Genomic DNA, 14,874 nt, shown 5'->3' with positions numbered 1-14,874 from the left:
GTTAGCATGGAAGAGCTTATAGGCGGTGCGCAGCACCTATACGGGCGCCACTGAAAGCCGCGTAGCGGCGGCCATTGGAACCGCAGGTGGGCATCATGCTGGAGACACCTGCTTTCACTGCAAGAATGGGTGATGTGTGCGCGTGTGATTTTCAGCTTGTGCACAGCCCATATAATTACTTCTGGGGTCACAGTGTGCGCAAAGGAACCGCACCTTATAATAGTGGACATGCGTCCGATTTCACAGCTTTATGAGACAACATTGTCACCATACGCACCAAGTGCTTGCCACAGACCATGGCCTCCGAGATCCAGCGCGCAATGTCAGAGGCGATGCACAGATGAGCATCAACAAGCTTCCCTACAAAGTGGCACTCATCATAAATACGCCACTTTCTTTAAAACGCCCTGACCGCTAATGGCTTCATTTGTTGACACGTGAACTATCGTTTTCTATGGACACACTAGCTTCGTTTACATCCCGTGTGTTTTATAGTAGGTTTTGAGGGAGCACTGTCGCGCCGCCGAATGGTTTGTACAGGTGCGGCCACGTGAAATGTCAGCATTGGTAAAACTTCCAAACGAGCGCTATAAACTTAAATAGTACGTATAGGACTCTGGCAATAATTACGTCAGTTGGGTTTATTGGATCATTTGATCTTTTGTCGTTCAGAAAATGCTGGCTGCAGATCCTGGTGTTCTTTGTAGGCTCCTGTCCTCTGTAAAAGGACCATAAGGTTACAAAGAAGTGGAAGAAGCAACAACTGCGATTAGTTAAAAGCACACATTTGCAGTACTTACTGTTTGAAAGCAAATGTGAAGAGTGGATATAAATATTGCTTGTAAACCACGTGCTTCATTGCAACCATTTTCAAAGGAGATACAAAACTAGACTAAAGCAACATGAACATATATTCGCCCGTAACATGCAAAAGAAAGAAAAAAAGAACAGCAGTAGCCAGCACCACTAGCAAGAACAAAACAAAACTTGAAGGTTTCAGAATCGACACCACGCCATTACCCAACTTCCGTTAAGTGAATGTGCATTAGTGGCAGACATCAGGGCTTAAAGTTCGGGTGTTTCCTAATACCACGAAGTCATGTTAAGAGGCATTCAAAACGAGGTTTAATGTCCTGTTTAAAGCCTTCAATGCTCACAGGTGCCAGGTTGTACAGCCAATATGCAGATAGCTGAGGCATGCGCACAGCAAACATTTTGTACCAAAGATCGCATGCCACTGCGATCGATAGGTTGAGCATGCAGCTGATTCCGTGCAGCACATGTGTGATTCAGTCGGCGCTTTTCTGACAGCGCCGTTACCAGCTTTTTGACACGGAGTCCTTTCTTTAAAGCGTCTAAGACCTATTACTTCTTCATAGCTTTACTCCGCATAGTCTGGCCTTGCACTTCGCATCATTCATTTTTCTTTTTTCAAAGAGAGGCATCATGTCTCATGAGTAACAACAACCTCATGTGCATTGTAGCTTCCATAATTTAGACAGGGCGACCAACTGTAAATGTTGTAGCATTCACTAAAGGCGTAGCAACATAAATGCAGAAATAAAAACATGGTAATCATTCTAACACTGCCACAAACAAAGTTCAATTGCTTACCTTCTATGTCGAACAGCGGCAATCCACCGCTGCCGTCGCTTCTGCTCATGTAGCAGCACCGGAAACTTGTAAAGTTTGTTCCTGGCGAGTTTTTGTCTGTGCTCGAGCAGCCAACTACGCAGCAGTTGTTGCTGGGCATCGCTGAAGGCCGACAGAAGCGTTAAATTGTGGTAGAAGACACAACTATCATGGCAACTACAGCATTCGCCTTGACGCTCACGAGAACACTGCTCCCCTGAGCCTTGCCTATGCTTCCAAGCCGTGGTGACTGGCGGTGTTGTCGGCACTTTGCACAGTGCCTATAGTAGTTGTCTGTAAACAGTTTCCTTCTAACATAGTTATTGGTTACATGGACAGGTCTTTAATTTCAATATCACCTCTTCAATACCTTTAAAGGGCTGTTCTTTTTTTTTCTTTTTCTCCCCCTGCTTGTTTCATCAGATACGACTAAGCTGTTTTTATGCACGACCTGTCAGTTTTGAAAACGTCCATAGTGCTTTGTAATTTGTGGAATATTTGTGCTGACCTTGACCAATCTCTAATCTCTGCCTTCCACAATAGTTCTTGCAAATTGCAGTCTGCTTATATATTTTTGTTATGGCTTATGCTTGCTCAGCTGTGAACTGGCCTCTGGTTTAGGGTCTGCCTATGTGGTGGCTGTTTTAGCTGGTGAAGTGCACCTGCATGGGAGGTGGTAAAGGCTGTTCCCTTCCAGAAGTGGGCCCGGCATCTGTGATGGTGGGCAACATGGTGCAAGGGGTTCGACTCGCTGTGGCCCAAGGACGGGACATTGGCATTATTGACGAGGACAGCGATACCGCCCGCAAGTACCAGTTCATCTCCGAGATACTGCGTTGGAGGGCCACCACCACAGCTGACCATGCTGTCTTCACTTTGCTCAATGCCAAGGTGCGAGACTCCTTGTCCTCCCCTACCCTTCTGTTGTTGAGCCGCAACTCCATTTTATAGTGAGCAGGCAACGTTGCAAAAGCTTCACAAATATCAACCAAGCCTCTACATGTTTTATGGTGAGCTGATGTAGATGAGCTATGCCTTCTATGGAATAATGTCTTCATACGTAATAGGTATACGACATGAAGTTATACTGGTTCAAATCATTCTTGTACATCTTTTTGCTTCAATATCTGAAGCACTGTGTTTTGGGCTGATAAAACAGATGGTGAGTATATTGGTTGAGAAGGCATTAATTATGTAAATGAATCAAATAGGTTTCTTTGACACTTGTGGTTATGTAGCTTTAATTTAATCTCATCTACCACTCTGAACAGCATTCATAAATACCTGCAAAGCTGCCATTTTAAGAAATTTATCTTTGTGGGAAACCTTTCGAAATTTGATGCAGTCATTTGTGAATAGTCTGATGTGAACACTTGGGTCAGTGGCTGACCGTATATCTTTAATATGCATCAAGAATCATCATTTATTTTCTGCTAAATAAAGAATAACCTTATCCAGTTCAATATTAAATTTGTTCTCTGAAGTTTATTAGCCCTTTCAGCCCCGGATTTTTTATTTTGGCTGGAAGATATTTTTTGTGTGTGTTTTCCTTATGGTTCGGACCTCGGAAGTCCACAGATGAAAAATTGAGCCAGCGGCGCAATTATTTATCGATTTACATGCACGGTGTGAAATTAGGTCATCAGGGCTCAGTGGTTGTGAAATGAGAAAAATTGCTTCTTTATTCCTGCTACACACCAGAGTACACAAAATCTGAACTGTCTTATTCGGCAGTATAGAAGTCCTTGAAACAACTTCGGGACATCGTCCCGAAAACGGCGTTTACCCACCCCAGCTTACCCGCCTCGATGTCACCCATGACTTCGGTCGGGCGTCTTCTTCTTTTTGGCTCCCAGCCTTGCAAAAATGCCACAGGGGTGGTGTCAATCGCAGTGAGGATCATTGTAGAAATGCTCCCCCAAGATTTAGCAGTTCTGGTTTCGTTTCCGAGTTGCTAGGGGAAATGTTGTGTGATGGTGTCAATTGACACCGCCAGGGCCGAAAGGGTGAAGGAGCTTACCAAGTATAACATGGTAAGAAGCTTTGTTGAAATAAAATAATGGTATATCAACCTTACCTGACGAATCAAAAACCATTGCCATTTTATCACACAAGCTGTGATATAGTTACCTCTCGGTAATAGTTATTACAAGCTTGGTAATAGTATTAGTTTCATATTAGCTGATAATCAATTATGTAAACAATACTACAATTCTAAGATCAAATTATTAGTTTCAAGAAAGTTTTTAATGATGTGACCAATAATGTGCTTCAGTATATTGCAAGAAGTAGAAGTTAAGGAAATAAGTCTGCAGTTTTCAGCTTGCCAGCAATTGCCTTTTTGTGTATTACAGCCACTACCCGAGGCACACATCATTGGGTAAAATATCGTTGGTTAAGAGTAGATTTTAAAAGAGGACCGTAAGGATGCGAAAGGCTGGGCACAGAAAGGTGTTCAAGGTACGGTCCTGACTCCAACAGACATCTATTGCTGTCTTTAGTTATCCAGAAAGCAAGCTTATGTCATAGCCACATACTTATTTTGAGTCTCGGGACTGATGTCATCAACTGCTACATTGATTGCTAAAACAAGCATATTCTTGGAGGTTGATTTGTACAGCCATTTCGATACACAGTTTCATAGTTTAACCTGCACTTATTGTCAACTTTCAGGGCAACACTGCATCTAGTTTGACCTGCTCTCAACTACACAAGCGAGCAGAAAGGGTCGGGTGCCTGCTGCTTGAAAAAGGAAAATTGAACACAGGGGATCATGTGGCACTTATATACCCACCTGGCATCGATCTCATCTGTGCATTCTATGGGTGCCTTTACGTTGGTAAGCCTATCTTCAGACTAAACCATGAAGTAAGACAGAGATAAATGCTGACTCAGCTGATGAAGTGATCCCCAACTGACGTTCTGCCATTGCGTAGCTTTCCAGAGAAATACCAAGGCGTCGTTGGAACTTGGCACTAGCATCTAGCAATAACCCCGCTGCAGTGTGCACGTCACTAGTTCTTCCAGCTGCATATGATGATTGCTATGAAATTGCCATGCACCTGTTCATAGCACAAAGCTGCAAGAAAATCCTTACGGATTTCTCAGAAGGAAATTTTTCTTAGTTAAAAAATTAGAAATGGTCTGGGGTTCCACAATGTGAAATTCCAAAGCACTGATTTGCTATATAAATATTGCGCGCACTTCAATTATACCGTAAAATTCTGAGCAGGCGCCACCACCCAAGCAAGGGCCCCCTCCGATTTCACTGCTAATTTAGGGTTTCCACGCCATTCCGTAAACTGGACGAAAAGATGACTTGCCGCCGGCAGGGACCAAAGGTCACAGGTTCGGTCCCTGCCTGCGGCAAGTCATCTTTTCGTCCACTTTACTTTCGTCACGTTTGTATCCCAAATTGTTACAAATAACATCCCCTACACTTTTCTTGGCATTATTGTCTGCTAGTTCTCATTAATATTGTGTCTAACGAAGAAAATCGAGCCCATAAGAGTCATCTTCTTTCCTTCAATCTTTAATCTGGCAATTTATATCCCTTTTATGGTGTGCTTCTCGTTAATAAAACTCTTATAAGTGTATATATTCTGCTTCTCATTTATGTATTACATACAATATTTGGTGCAGTAGTAGTTTCTTCGCAAAAAAAAAAAAATCTGGCATAACCTACAAAAAACACCTGTTTTTGCCATGGTAGGGTAAGAGTTAATGGAAAAGTTTCTAAAAGGCCCGTTGATAACAGAGGTCCACTTGACTGACCCTATCTCCATGCCTAGCTGTGGATTATTTTAAAGACAACTAGCATCACAGAACTTAATTGCGTATGTGCAGGTGTGGTCCCAGTGACAATCAGACCACCACATCCACAGAACCTGCAGACTACCTTGCCCACTGTTCGAATGATTGTTGATGTCAGCAAGTCTGTGATTGTACTTTCAACAGCCCCTGTCACCAAGCTCCTGCGTTCAAAGGTAATGAACTCTTTTTGCCTGTTGCATACTGCAGCCCTTTTTATTGTATAATCTTCAGCAGCTCTACATATGTCCTTATCACATGCTCTAGCCTGAATGCTCTGGCAGGAACTCATCAGTATAAGAGATAAACTCAAGAAGCAAACTTTTTTTTTTATATGGTTTGTGGAGCCCTGTTCGTAACTGTCCATAAGCTTGCATCAGCAAAAGTGGAAACTGAAAGGCAACTGAAATGGACATAAAATTACCTGAGAAGGAGACCTATCTTGGTTGATTGTAACTTATTACAGCTTATTAACTTAACAGGTGCATGTATTGGAAAAGAAAATAATGTTTGATTATGCATCTTTTATCTACAGTTAATTCACGTCCAAGCTATGATAGAAAACCTTTAAAGGGGCTTTGCAACACCTTTCTAAGTCCTCATAAAATGATTTTACTAATGAACTCCACTGACAAACCTCATGTTCCAAAAATGTTTTGAATCTGTTGAGTATAAACAGTTATTGGACTAGGAGACTGCTTTCTTTCTTTCTTTCTTTCTTTCTTCTTTCTTTCTTTCTTTCTTTCATCACCATGAGCACTCTGGAAGCTACGTAGTCACAGCATGGGATAATGTGCCGCCCCCAAGTTACATTACTGAGTGTCCTAGCCTTGAGCATTTTTTTTATTGCGATAGCAATTATATGGACAGTCTCGGCTGGAAAATGTCCTTCCCCGTCGCCGTCATTCACCGTATATGTATAACTATGTATATATATAGAAAATCCACAAAGAAAAATAATTCAGAAATTCTTTCCGACGCACGGAATCGAACGGGCGACCTCTCACTTTGCAGCCCGCCGCGTTAGGCGTTAGGCCACGACAGCACCGTCTTTCAGCCTGCTAACGGCGAGCTATTTATATACACCATGTAATTCAGCATGCTTTCTTAGTGGCCACATAGATGGCGCGATGTGCGCGTGTGTGGCGTGCTTTAAAGATCGTCACCCTGCTCCAGCGAACGCCGTTGCTCTTCGCTCTACAGGGCATGGTCGCTTTCGTGCGCTTATCTCAAGGAAAGAAGGGGCGGCCGGTGAGGTGCTTCGCTTCACTCGCTGCAGCGGCCGCGTTTGCGAAAGGAGCGCGCTGTTCAAACAGAAATAACAACTGTGACATTTAGTTCGCGCTCGTCTTGTGTGTACCTGTTCGTTCGTTTCGTGCGTCCTGCTTTATGTTTGAGCAGTGCGCTTCAAGTGTCGAGCTTTGACGCATTAGTTCGCGCTCGTCCTGTGTGCGTTCTTTTCGTGCGTCCTTTGGGCTCGAGCGACGCGCTGGCAATTTCGAGCTGCTTTCCGTTCTTCGCGTTACATTACATTTTATTGCTATCGCATTCATTGCTTCACCGTTGCGGCGAAACTGTGATTTTTTATGTGTTGATCGTTACTTGTGGTTCAGATGTGCGTAGCAGCAGCATGTGGTAGTGCCCCGTAGTGGCCACAGTTCCCTACACAACTCGGCACATCGCCTCCAAGATCGTCAGCGTGCCATTCATGAAATCAGTTGTACCTGTTTGACTTCCTTGCTGTGTACTTGGTAATCACATTGCAAAGGAGAAAGCAAGTGATTTTTGGATGTTCTTGATACAAAATTCAAAATTTTCTGCTGCAGTTTCTTGACTACAGATTGGCAATGCTTTTTTGCTGTTTAAAAAAAAAGTGTTGCAGGGCACTTTTAACCCTTTACAGTCCGTTGTCAGGCCCCACCCGACAACGCCCCATGGCCGTAGGTGTCCGCTGTCAGGTACTGCCTGACAATCTCTTTCGTCGTTGAATCATGTGTGTTTTCTTAATATGCGTTATGTGCCATCTCTTAAAAGAGTAAGTAAACTTTTACTTGAGCTTTGCTTTTTTTTTTACCATAGATTGCAGTACTTGCGCAATTCAGAGCCTTGAATTATTTTATTGCACAGACTGGCTCAGTGGCTCTTTTTCCGCGCGGCTTTTACTGAAAGCGAAGACGATCTTAGTGAGGAAGAGGACTATGTGCCTCCATCAGATGATGGAGATAGTGATTCCATGGAAGTCAGCAATGAAGAAGACAACAATGCTGGAGACAGCAGCTCTGGTAACACAAGACCATGTTCTTCTGCAAAACACGCAATAATAATCCCAGACTGCACGCAGGAGAGTGACTTGCACACACTGCCCAAGTATCTATGAAAGACCTGGGCACAGTATCAACTTCAAAAATAAGCATCCGATGAGTTTTTCTTGTACATTTGTTTTATTTTGCAATACCCAAAACTTCCAAAATAGTTTCGGACCAAAACAGCTAGAAAGGGGGTAAAGTTTCGGACCACAAAGTGCCGCAAAGAGTTAAGCAGAATGTCGTCACAAATGTATGCCAGGTGTCTGTATATAATGTGATGCTTTGTACTTGAGTCACTGTTTCATTGCTTTTATGTTCTGTTGTGAATAAGGCTGCTGTAGAGAAACTGAAACTTTTAATTGTAATAACTTTTGCAGTTGGTGTTTATCCTTTAGTTAATATGTCACCTCAACTCAATATTACTTCATCTTGCACTGGGTTTTATTTTCGATGCATTCAAGTATGTTTCAAAGTTTTATTCTAAAGCACCACTTCCTCCCTATGCTCACATTTCTTATCTTTTGTGGCATTGAATGCTCATCATGCACATCCTTGATGAAATCTTGTGCTAGGGCACTGAGGATTGTTGCAGAGTTCATTTAATTTTCATTTTTAGTTCATTTACCCTGAAGGCTCCTGGGGGCATTACATAGAGGGGAAACAATAAATACACAGCAATAAATACAGAAGTAAATAAACAACAATAAATACAGAAAAAATCACAGCATATCCACGGGGTGAATGATGATGAGTGGGGCGAAGCTCCGGAGGGAATCATCGGTAAACCGTGAAACTCTTCCGTGAAATTCGTCCAGTACATCATATAAAGAGAGTGAAACACCGTGTATATATTAAACATCAAACTTTTATTGTACTGTTGGTTTACATGGTCCCTTCATTATCACCGCTTTGTGATCGGTGAAATGCAGGGAAAGTGTCCGCTCCCGAGCAAAACAGAAAGCACGCCAAGAGCGAGCGCCTTGTCTGCCTCCATCCAGCGACTCCGAGCGAAAGAGAAAGCGCGCCAAGAGCGAGCGCCTTGTCTACCTCCATCCGGCGACTCCGAGCGAAAGAGAAAGCGCGCCAAGAGCAAGCGCCTTTTACGATCGCAGGCATCCAATGACATGCGCCATTCGCATTATACAAGCGCCATCTGTCATCTTTAAACAGCAACTCTGGATGGATGGATGGATGGATGGATGCTATGAGCGTCCGCTTTATAACGGGGCGGTGATATGTCTGCCACCAGGCTCGAAAAAGAAAAAAAAAACTTTCTTAAGAAATACATGAAGCGCCATCTAGTGAGCAATTCATTAAACTAGAGCTGGCTACATACATACATACTACTACTACAGAGGAGGGAATGACCCACACCCTAAGGAGCTTCGCCCCTAAAATATGTCATTTTAATGCTGCAGTTGTATGAAGTACTCAAACCAACATTGTTCGCCATGAGATCGGGCTACAGGTGGCAGCACCATCACTGCCTTAGTGTGAATAGGAGGGAAGAGTCAAGAAGGAGCACCTGTTCTGTTAGTCCCATGAGAAGTAACCATGCAGGGGGTGACAGTTCGTCCCTTCCCAGTTACCCCCAAAACGGAGGAATGGGAGTGGCAGGCCGGTTACTCCTATAAAGGAGCAGCCTTGATACCCCTCTTTCTCCTTTACTTCTTAGAGTGCAATGTCACATGGTCACTCTTAATTGCAACTGGGCCCAATCCAGACTGAATTTATTGATTGCAATTGACAGTGATCGCTACTACACAGTCCAATGATCCGGATTGAGTTTGCGTGAGCTCAAGTGCATTAGGTGTCGTTAGTGGGAAGGTCGTTAGTGGGAAGCATTTATCTAATATCTCCAATATTTTGTAAAAAGTGTATTATGAACTTCTCTCCCACCACCACCCTTTTCTTTTTTCAGGAAAAATATTTCATTTGTCATTTTGGGCCATTGAGTGAACAATTTTACAGTCTGCTTATCATCTGCAACCCTCAGAACTGCATGGTGTCGTGTTTACAAATGCATATTTGTAAAATATACATAAATTTGGACACTTGTTCAATTTTACAGCATACTCTGTATTTATAAAACACATTTTAATTGTTTTCGTTGAAATCTGTTCACTTTTTTGTCTAGCGTTTTTTAGCTCAGAGGGGACATGCTGGAGGCCATTTTGGTATGTAATGCCAGGTTGTTAATGGCCAGGCTGTTAACGTTCATTACGCAATATTAATTCGAAAGCCCTAGGTGCCTCATTAATTGACCGTCGGCGTCAGCGGCATCAATTTGTGCGATGCAAAAAATATTCATCACGTGATGACATCATCATGACATCATAGATCGCCATAACTTGTGACATCATCATGACGTCATACACCGTGACCTCACATGATGACGTCATCACATAACATAATCGCTTTGCACTGCCTCTGTGGTCAGCACGCCGATCATGGAGGCAGTGCGAAATCAGGTGAGGTGCATAAAGCTTGCAATGCCTCCAATCCTGGAGGTGGTGCAGAACCACGTTAGGTGCAGAAAGCTTTCAGAAGGGGGCGGGGGAGGATCAATACATTGAGTGAGAAAAAAAAGAAGATGGTAATGGCCTTTGCCTTCGAGTCACCTTAGGCGAATGCATAGGGAGACCTGTGAGCTTTTTTTTTTTCTTTTTTCTTTTTTTTCTTTGCACTGCTCCCTAGAAGGTGTAAAAGGGGTTTTTCGGTGTACAGACGTAATGTCCCAGCCTTATACAGTTTCGCTGTAAAAGGAACATGGAGGTTGTTGTGACATGTAGTCCTCCGTTGAACACACTCTCGGACACTTTCGCGGAAGCTCGACTTGAAGCAGATATCCATCTTCCAGGCAACCCAGCACATGCGCGAACGATAGTCTGGAAACACTGCGAGAATGCTCTTGCTACAGCACAGAGAGGCCTCAGAGAGAGGGAAGGGAGCATCGAAGGAGGTTGGCCTTTTGAAGCTAGCTAAGTGACATCATGTTGCGCCCACCAATACAATCAATCGAGAAGAAAAAGAGCCTGGCTCTCGTCATGGAGTCGTGTTAGGGGAATGCATTAGGGGCAGTGTGACTCTTTATCTTTGAGACACTGTTGTAAGTCGCGGCGTTTGTCTACCACATCTGCTGATAACCACACAGATGCATTGAGAGTGTCATTTCATAAAGCACAATTTTAATTGATCCAGTATTCTGATTATTTGCTAGTGTCGAAAATAATCACTGAATAGGTTATTCCAGAACACTTAACTGCATGGCGTCCTTATTTTTGCATTATCGAGTGAAATATAGAGCGCTCCTAAGATGATTTTCTCCACGAGACTTTCAATGAATCAAAACATTTCTAGCTCATCATAAGAGCCCCAATATAATTATTCAGGTGCTTGAATGTATATGCAACTTGCTTCTCCACTGTACTCCAGGATGTGAAGTTAGCTGCTCCAGAGTGCTCCCAGATGCAAAATTGCTAGCTCCAAAGTGCTCCAAGATGGAAATTTTTGCTGCTGCAAAGTGCTTCAAAATGAAAATTTTGCTGCTCCACAAATTGCTCCAAATCGGAAGTCCTCGATAACATCACTGTACATGCCATTGATATGATCGTTAATATATGTTACAAACAGCAAGGGCCTCAATATGGAGCCTTGGGGAACACCAGATCTAATAGGTTTGCAATGATTATGTGCTGGTACCAGCAGTGATAGCATTCTTATTTAAACATTCTTTCTGTCTCTCTCTCTTCCCAGGAAGCAAGCAATGTGGTGGATGTCAAGTCCTGGCGTATGATTCTAGAGACTGATGACTTGCCCAAAAAAAAACTTAGTAGCATTTATCGAGCCCCAACACCAGAGATGATAGCTTATTTGGATTTCAGTGTCAGCACTACTGGCATGCTTGCTGGAATAAAGGCAAGTCATGCTGTTCCTTCTGCAGCATTTACAGTTAAATATTCAACATTTAAGTGAAACCTAATAAAAATAAGGATTTAAAAAGCACAAGTTCGCATGCAATGAGTACATGACAATAAAATACAATGTAATGCAATAATGAAAGAAGGGGAATGGATAAAGGCTCGTTTCTTTATTAGACACAACTTAATAAAGCCAGCGAAGGCATAGGGCCCATTATTTGTAGTTGTTAACTGTCATGTATTTATCGTCCATCCGTACCAATGGCAGGTTGTTTTTTGTCCACTTTCTTTCCATTTGTCATAATTACTACACTGCAGTTCAAAACTACTACTAATGTGATGTCTCCTAAGCCTTCCTTGGATTCGTTGTCTGTTGGCTTCAATATAGTGCAATGCAATACAAATACAATACGTATGCTAGTACAAGTGTTAGAAGGGGGAAAATGTGCTACACGGCATTACATTATAGGCGTTATAAAAGCAAGGCATCAAATAATGCAAATTTTATATAAATTGAACTTGGCAAAAGAAGCCTAGAAAATTTTCAATTCGACCTTGAACATGTGCTTCAGTTTATTAACAAATGAGTTATGATCGTGTGCGGTTACATCATTTGGCAGTTTGTTCCAGTGATAAATTGCAAGAAAAAGTGGTGAGCTACGAAGAAAGTTAGTACGCACAAACATGGGCTGTATTTTTCATGCACGATCCAAGTGTAGAAAAATGCAATAGGCTTGTTTGATCTACGATTGTAAGAACGATGACTCATTGAAATAAAGCCTGTGGAGGTGCAAGAGCAGTGTAATAAACTTTCACTTTTCTAGTGCAGGTAATTCCAACAGGGCTGTGATAGCCGCTATGCTATGGACACATATATTTTCCCGTGATTATATAGGCTGCTTTATTTTGGATGGCCTCGAGCTTGTTAATTAGGTATAGCTGATTAAGGTTTCAAATAGCACTATTGTAATGAGAATAATTGGACAGCATAAAATGAGAAGCAGTATTTCAAACTACTTCAGCGACTTGAATTAGAATAGTTTTCGGAGCATATCAAAAGACCATGCCCTCCTTGTTTTATTTCAGATGTCACATGCAGCTGCAACATCACTTTGCCGGAGCATGAAACTAGCCTGTGAGCTGTATCCCTCCCGGCACATTGCCTTGTGTCTCGACCCGTATTGTGGCCTTGGATTTGTTCTTTGGTGCCTGAACAGGTGAGCACCAACTTTTGTAAACTTTTGTACATCTTGAATTGTTGAGCTTCCTTTCTCTTGTATGTGGCATTTTTATTCTTTACCTGCATAAAAATTGAATACGTATTGGCAGATGGCATTCTGATCATACCATTGCTTCTTATTGTGCCTTCTTGCAGTTTTCATCAAAAATGATTGTGTGTATCTAGAATGTAAGGATACTTGCTGCATTTTTAAGGGGTTCATGTGCCAGAGAATTAAGGAGTACCTTTGACTGTACAGCTTTACTTGAAATTCACTGTGGTTCATTATGTTGTGTGTGTTATAACTGTTGGGCTGTTCTTCTAGGCAATTGAGAAGTTCTGTAACAGGTAATTAGCAGTATTGCAGTGATTTATTTCATATACTCAATGCTTTTTCAGGTGTGATGTATTGTAAATAAAATTGTTTAATAAGTCCACATAGAAAGGAACAGTAGTGTGCTAGACATGTAAGTGTATTTGTTCACCTGTTATTGGAAGACACTTAGTTCATTTAGATTGCTAAGATGATCCCTAAGAAATAGAGCAGAGATTTAGAAAAAGGCGAATTGAAACACGGGTGGAAACAATGCCTTGAAATTGTTAAAATTGCTCCTGTGATGTTGCAGCTGGTGCCATCTGGCCAAAGCTTAGTCTTGAAACCAGGGTGTTGAACTGAACCTGAACCGGAATTTTGTCTGGAACTGATCAAGAATTGATATTCCCATAACATGCCTGAACCTAAACTGAACCTTAACTGAAAAAAACTGTCAATTGTTAGTTTATAACAAAGTGCTGTAGTTTAAAGTATAAGCGACAAAAGTTGTTGTAGTCTGCATGGAGAGACTCATTGGAATGGAAACTCATCTAAGTGGTTCTGGTGTATTGCTGCTGCAGATACGCTGGGTACCTAAACAAAGACACGATAGAGGTCACTTATGCAGAATAGTAGCCACTGTTGTGTGAGAATGTTTTGCCTTTATGCAGCCTATCAATTCGCTGTCTCAGTTTAAACAAACCGATTTACTTTTTCAGCAGTCTCATGTTCATATTCCTTTAAAATGATGCCTCTAATTCAACAAGCACTGTATTCCACCCTAGATGCATCTGTCACATACCCTTTTACATTTTATAATTGATTTCAATGTGATTGTGGATCGGATGTAATCGTGTCTTGTCACATGTGGTGTACAGTACTCAGGGATTGAAACGCAAAAATTTAGGGCTAAGTAGTGCACATACTTTCGTTTCCAGCATCTGCGGTTCGTGTGATGCCACCGTAATTTTTGCTCACACACTTACATCAGAACCAACATTACCTTTAGCGGCAAAATTTGCAGTGACATGATGTGGTTATGACGAGCAGTTGCTTATAGCAGTTGTTATAGTAGAAAAAAATGATATCGGGTTTTAATTTATGAATACTGTACATGTATCAAATTATGTAAAGAGTTCTGTTGCCACACTCGATGAAACTTTTCATTTTATTTTATTTCCATCTAATATTCAACCTTTCGTTTTCTCTATTTCGCTTTGCTCAAAAATTTCGTTCATCGAACATCTGTACAAATTTCTACCGTTCTACCTGTTCTCACGAAGGTCAGCAATGTGGGGAAGGAGTAGCTCAGCGATGGATCTATGGAAGGGCCACACCTGCTTGCTGTGCAATGCCGTGTTCATATCTGTGTTCATGAATATGTCTGCTTTAGTTGTTTTGCCAAAATTTCACTGAAATGTATATAAAAACATTTAGCGTTGTTTCTATTATGCCAACGGGCCAGTTTCTTCCACTTCTTGACTAAAGTTGCGATTGTGCCATGCACACGGCACAACACATGATGGGAAATGAAAAGGGATTTAGATGAAAAAATATAGAATACAAGTCTTGGTGAGCCTGAAGTGAAGTCTTGGTGAATGCAGTCACTTAAGCAGTGCTACCTGGAATGTTTCTGTTTGGCACGTTTAAGTTGGTAGCACTATGAAATTTGTC

General features: G+C 42.0%; 1 protein-coding gene across 9 annotated transcripts in view; it reads left to right on the top strand.

Moving 5' to 3' along the window:
- The window catches only part of LOC119379352 (disco-interacting protein 2), a 226,312-nt gene that overhangs the window by 191,815 nt on the left and 19,623 nt on the right, over window positions 1-14,874 (top strand). For 8 of the 9 annotated variants that reach the window (XM_049411949.1, XM_049411950.1, XM_049411948.1 and 5 more), the window contains 5 exons: window positions 2,330-2,523; window positions 4,306-4,471; window positions 5,479-5,618; window positions 11,505-11,666; window positions 12,755-12,885. In XM_049411949.1, the coding sequence (XP_049267906.1) occupies window positions 2,330-2,523; window positions 4,306-4,471; window positions 5,479-5,618; window positions 11,505-11,666; window positions 12,755-12,885 (793 nt within the window). The remainder of the gene's footprint in view (window positions 1-2,329; window positions 2,524-4,305; window positions 4,472-5,478; window positions 5,619-11,504; window positions 11,667-12,754; window positions 12,886-14,874) is intronic. The other variant, XM_049411946.1, reaches the window with a different exon arrangement.

Source organism: Rhipicephalus sanguineus, chromosome 1 (assembly GCF_013339695.2).
Source record: "Rhipicephalus sanguineus isolate Rsan-2018 chromosome 1, BIME_Rsan_1.4, whole genome shotgun sequence".
In the NCBI taxonomy this organism is placed as follows: Eukaryota; Metazoa; Arthropoda; class Arachnida; order Ixodida; family Ixodidae; genus Rhipicephalus; species Rhipicephalus sanguineus.
The sequence above is the reverse complement of the archived record's forward strand: the minus strand, read 5'-3'. Positions and strand labels throughout refer to the sequence as shown.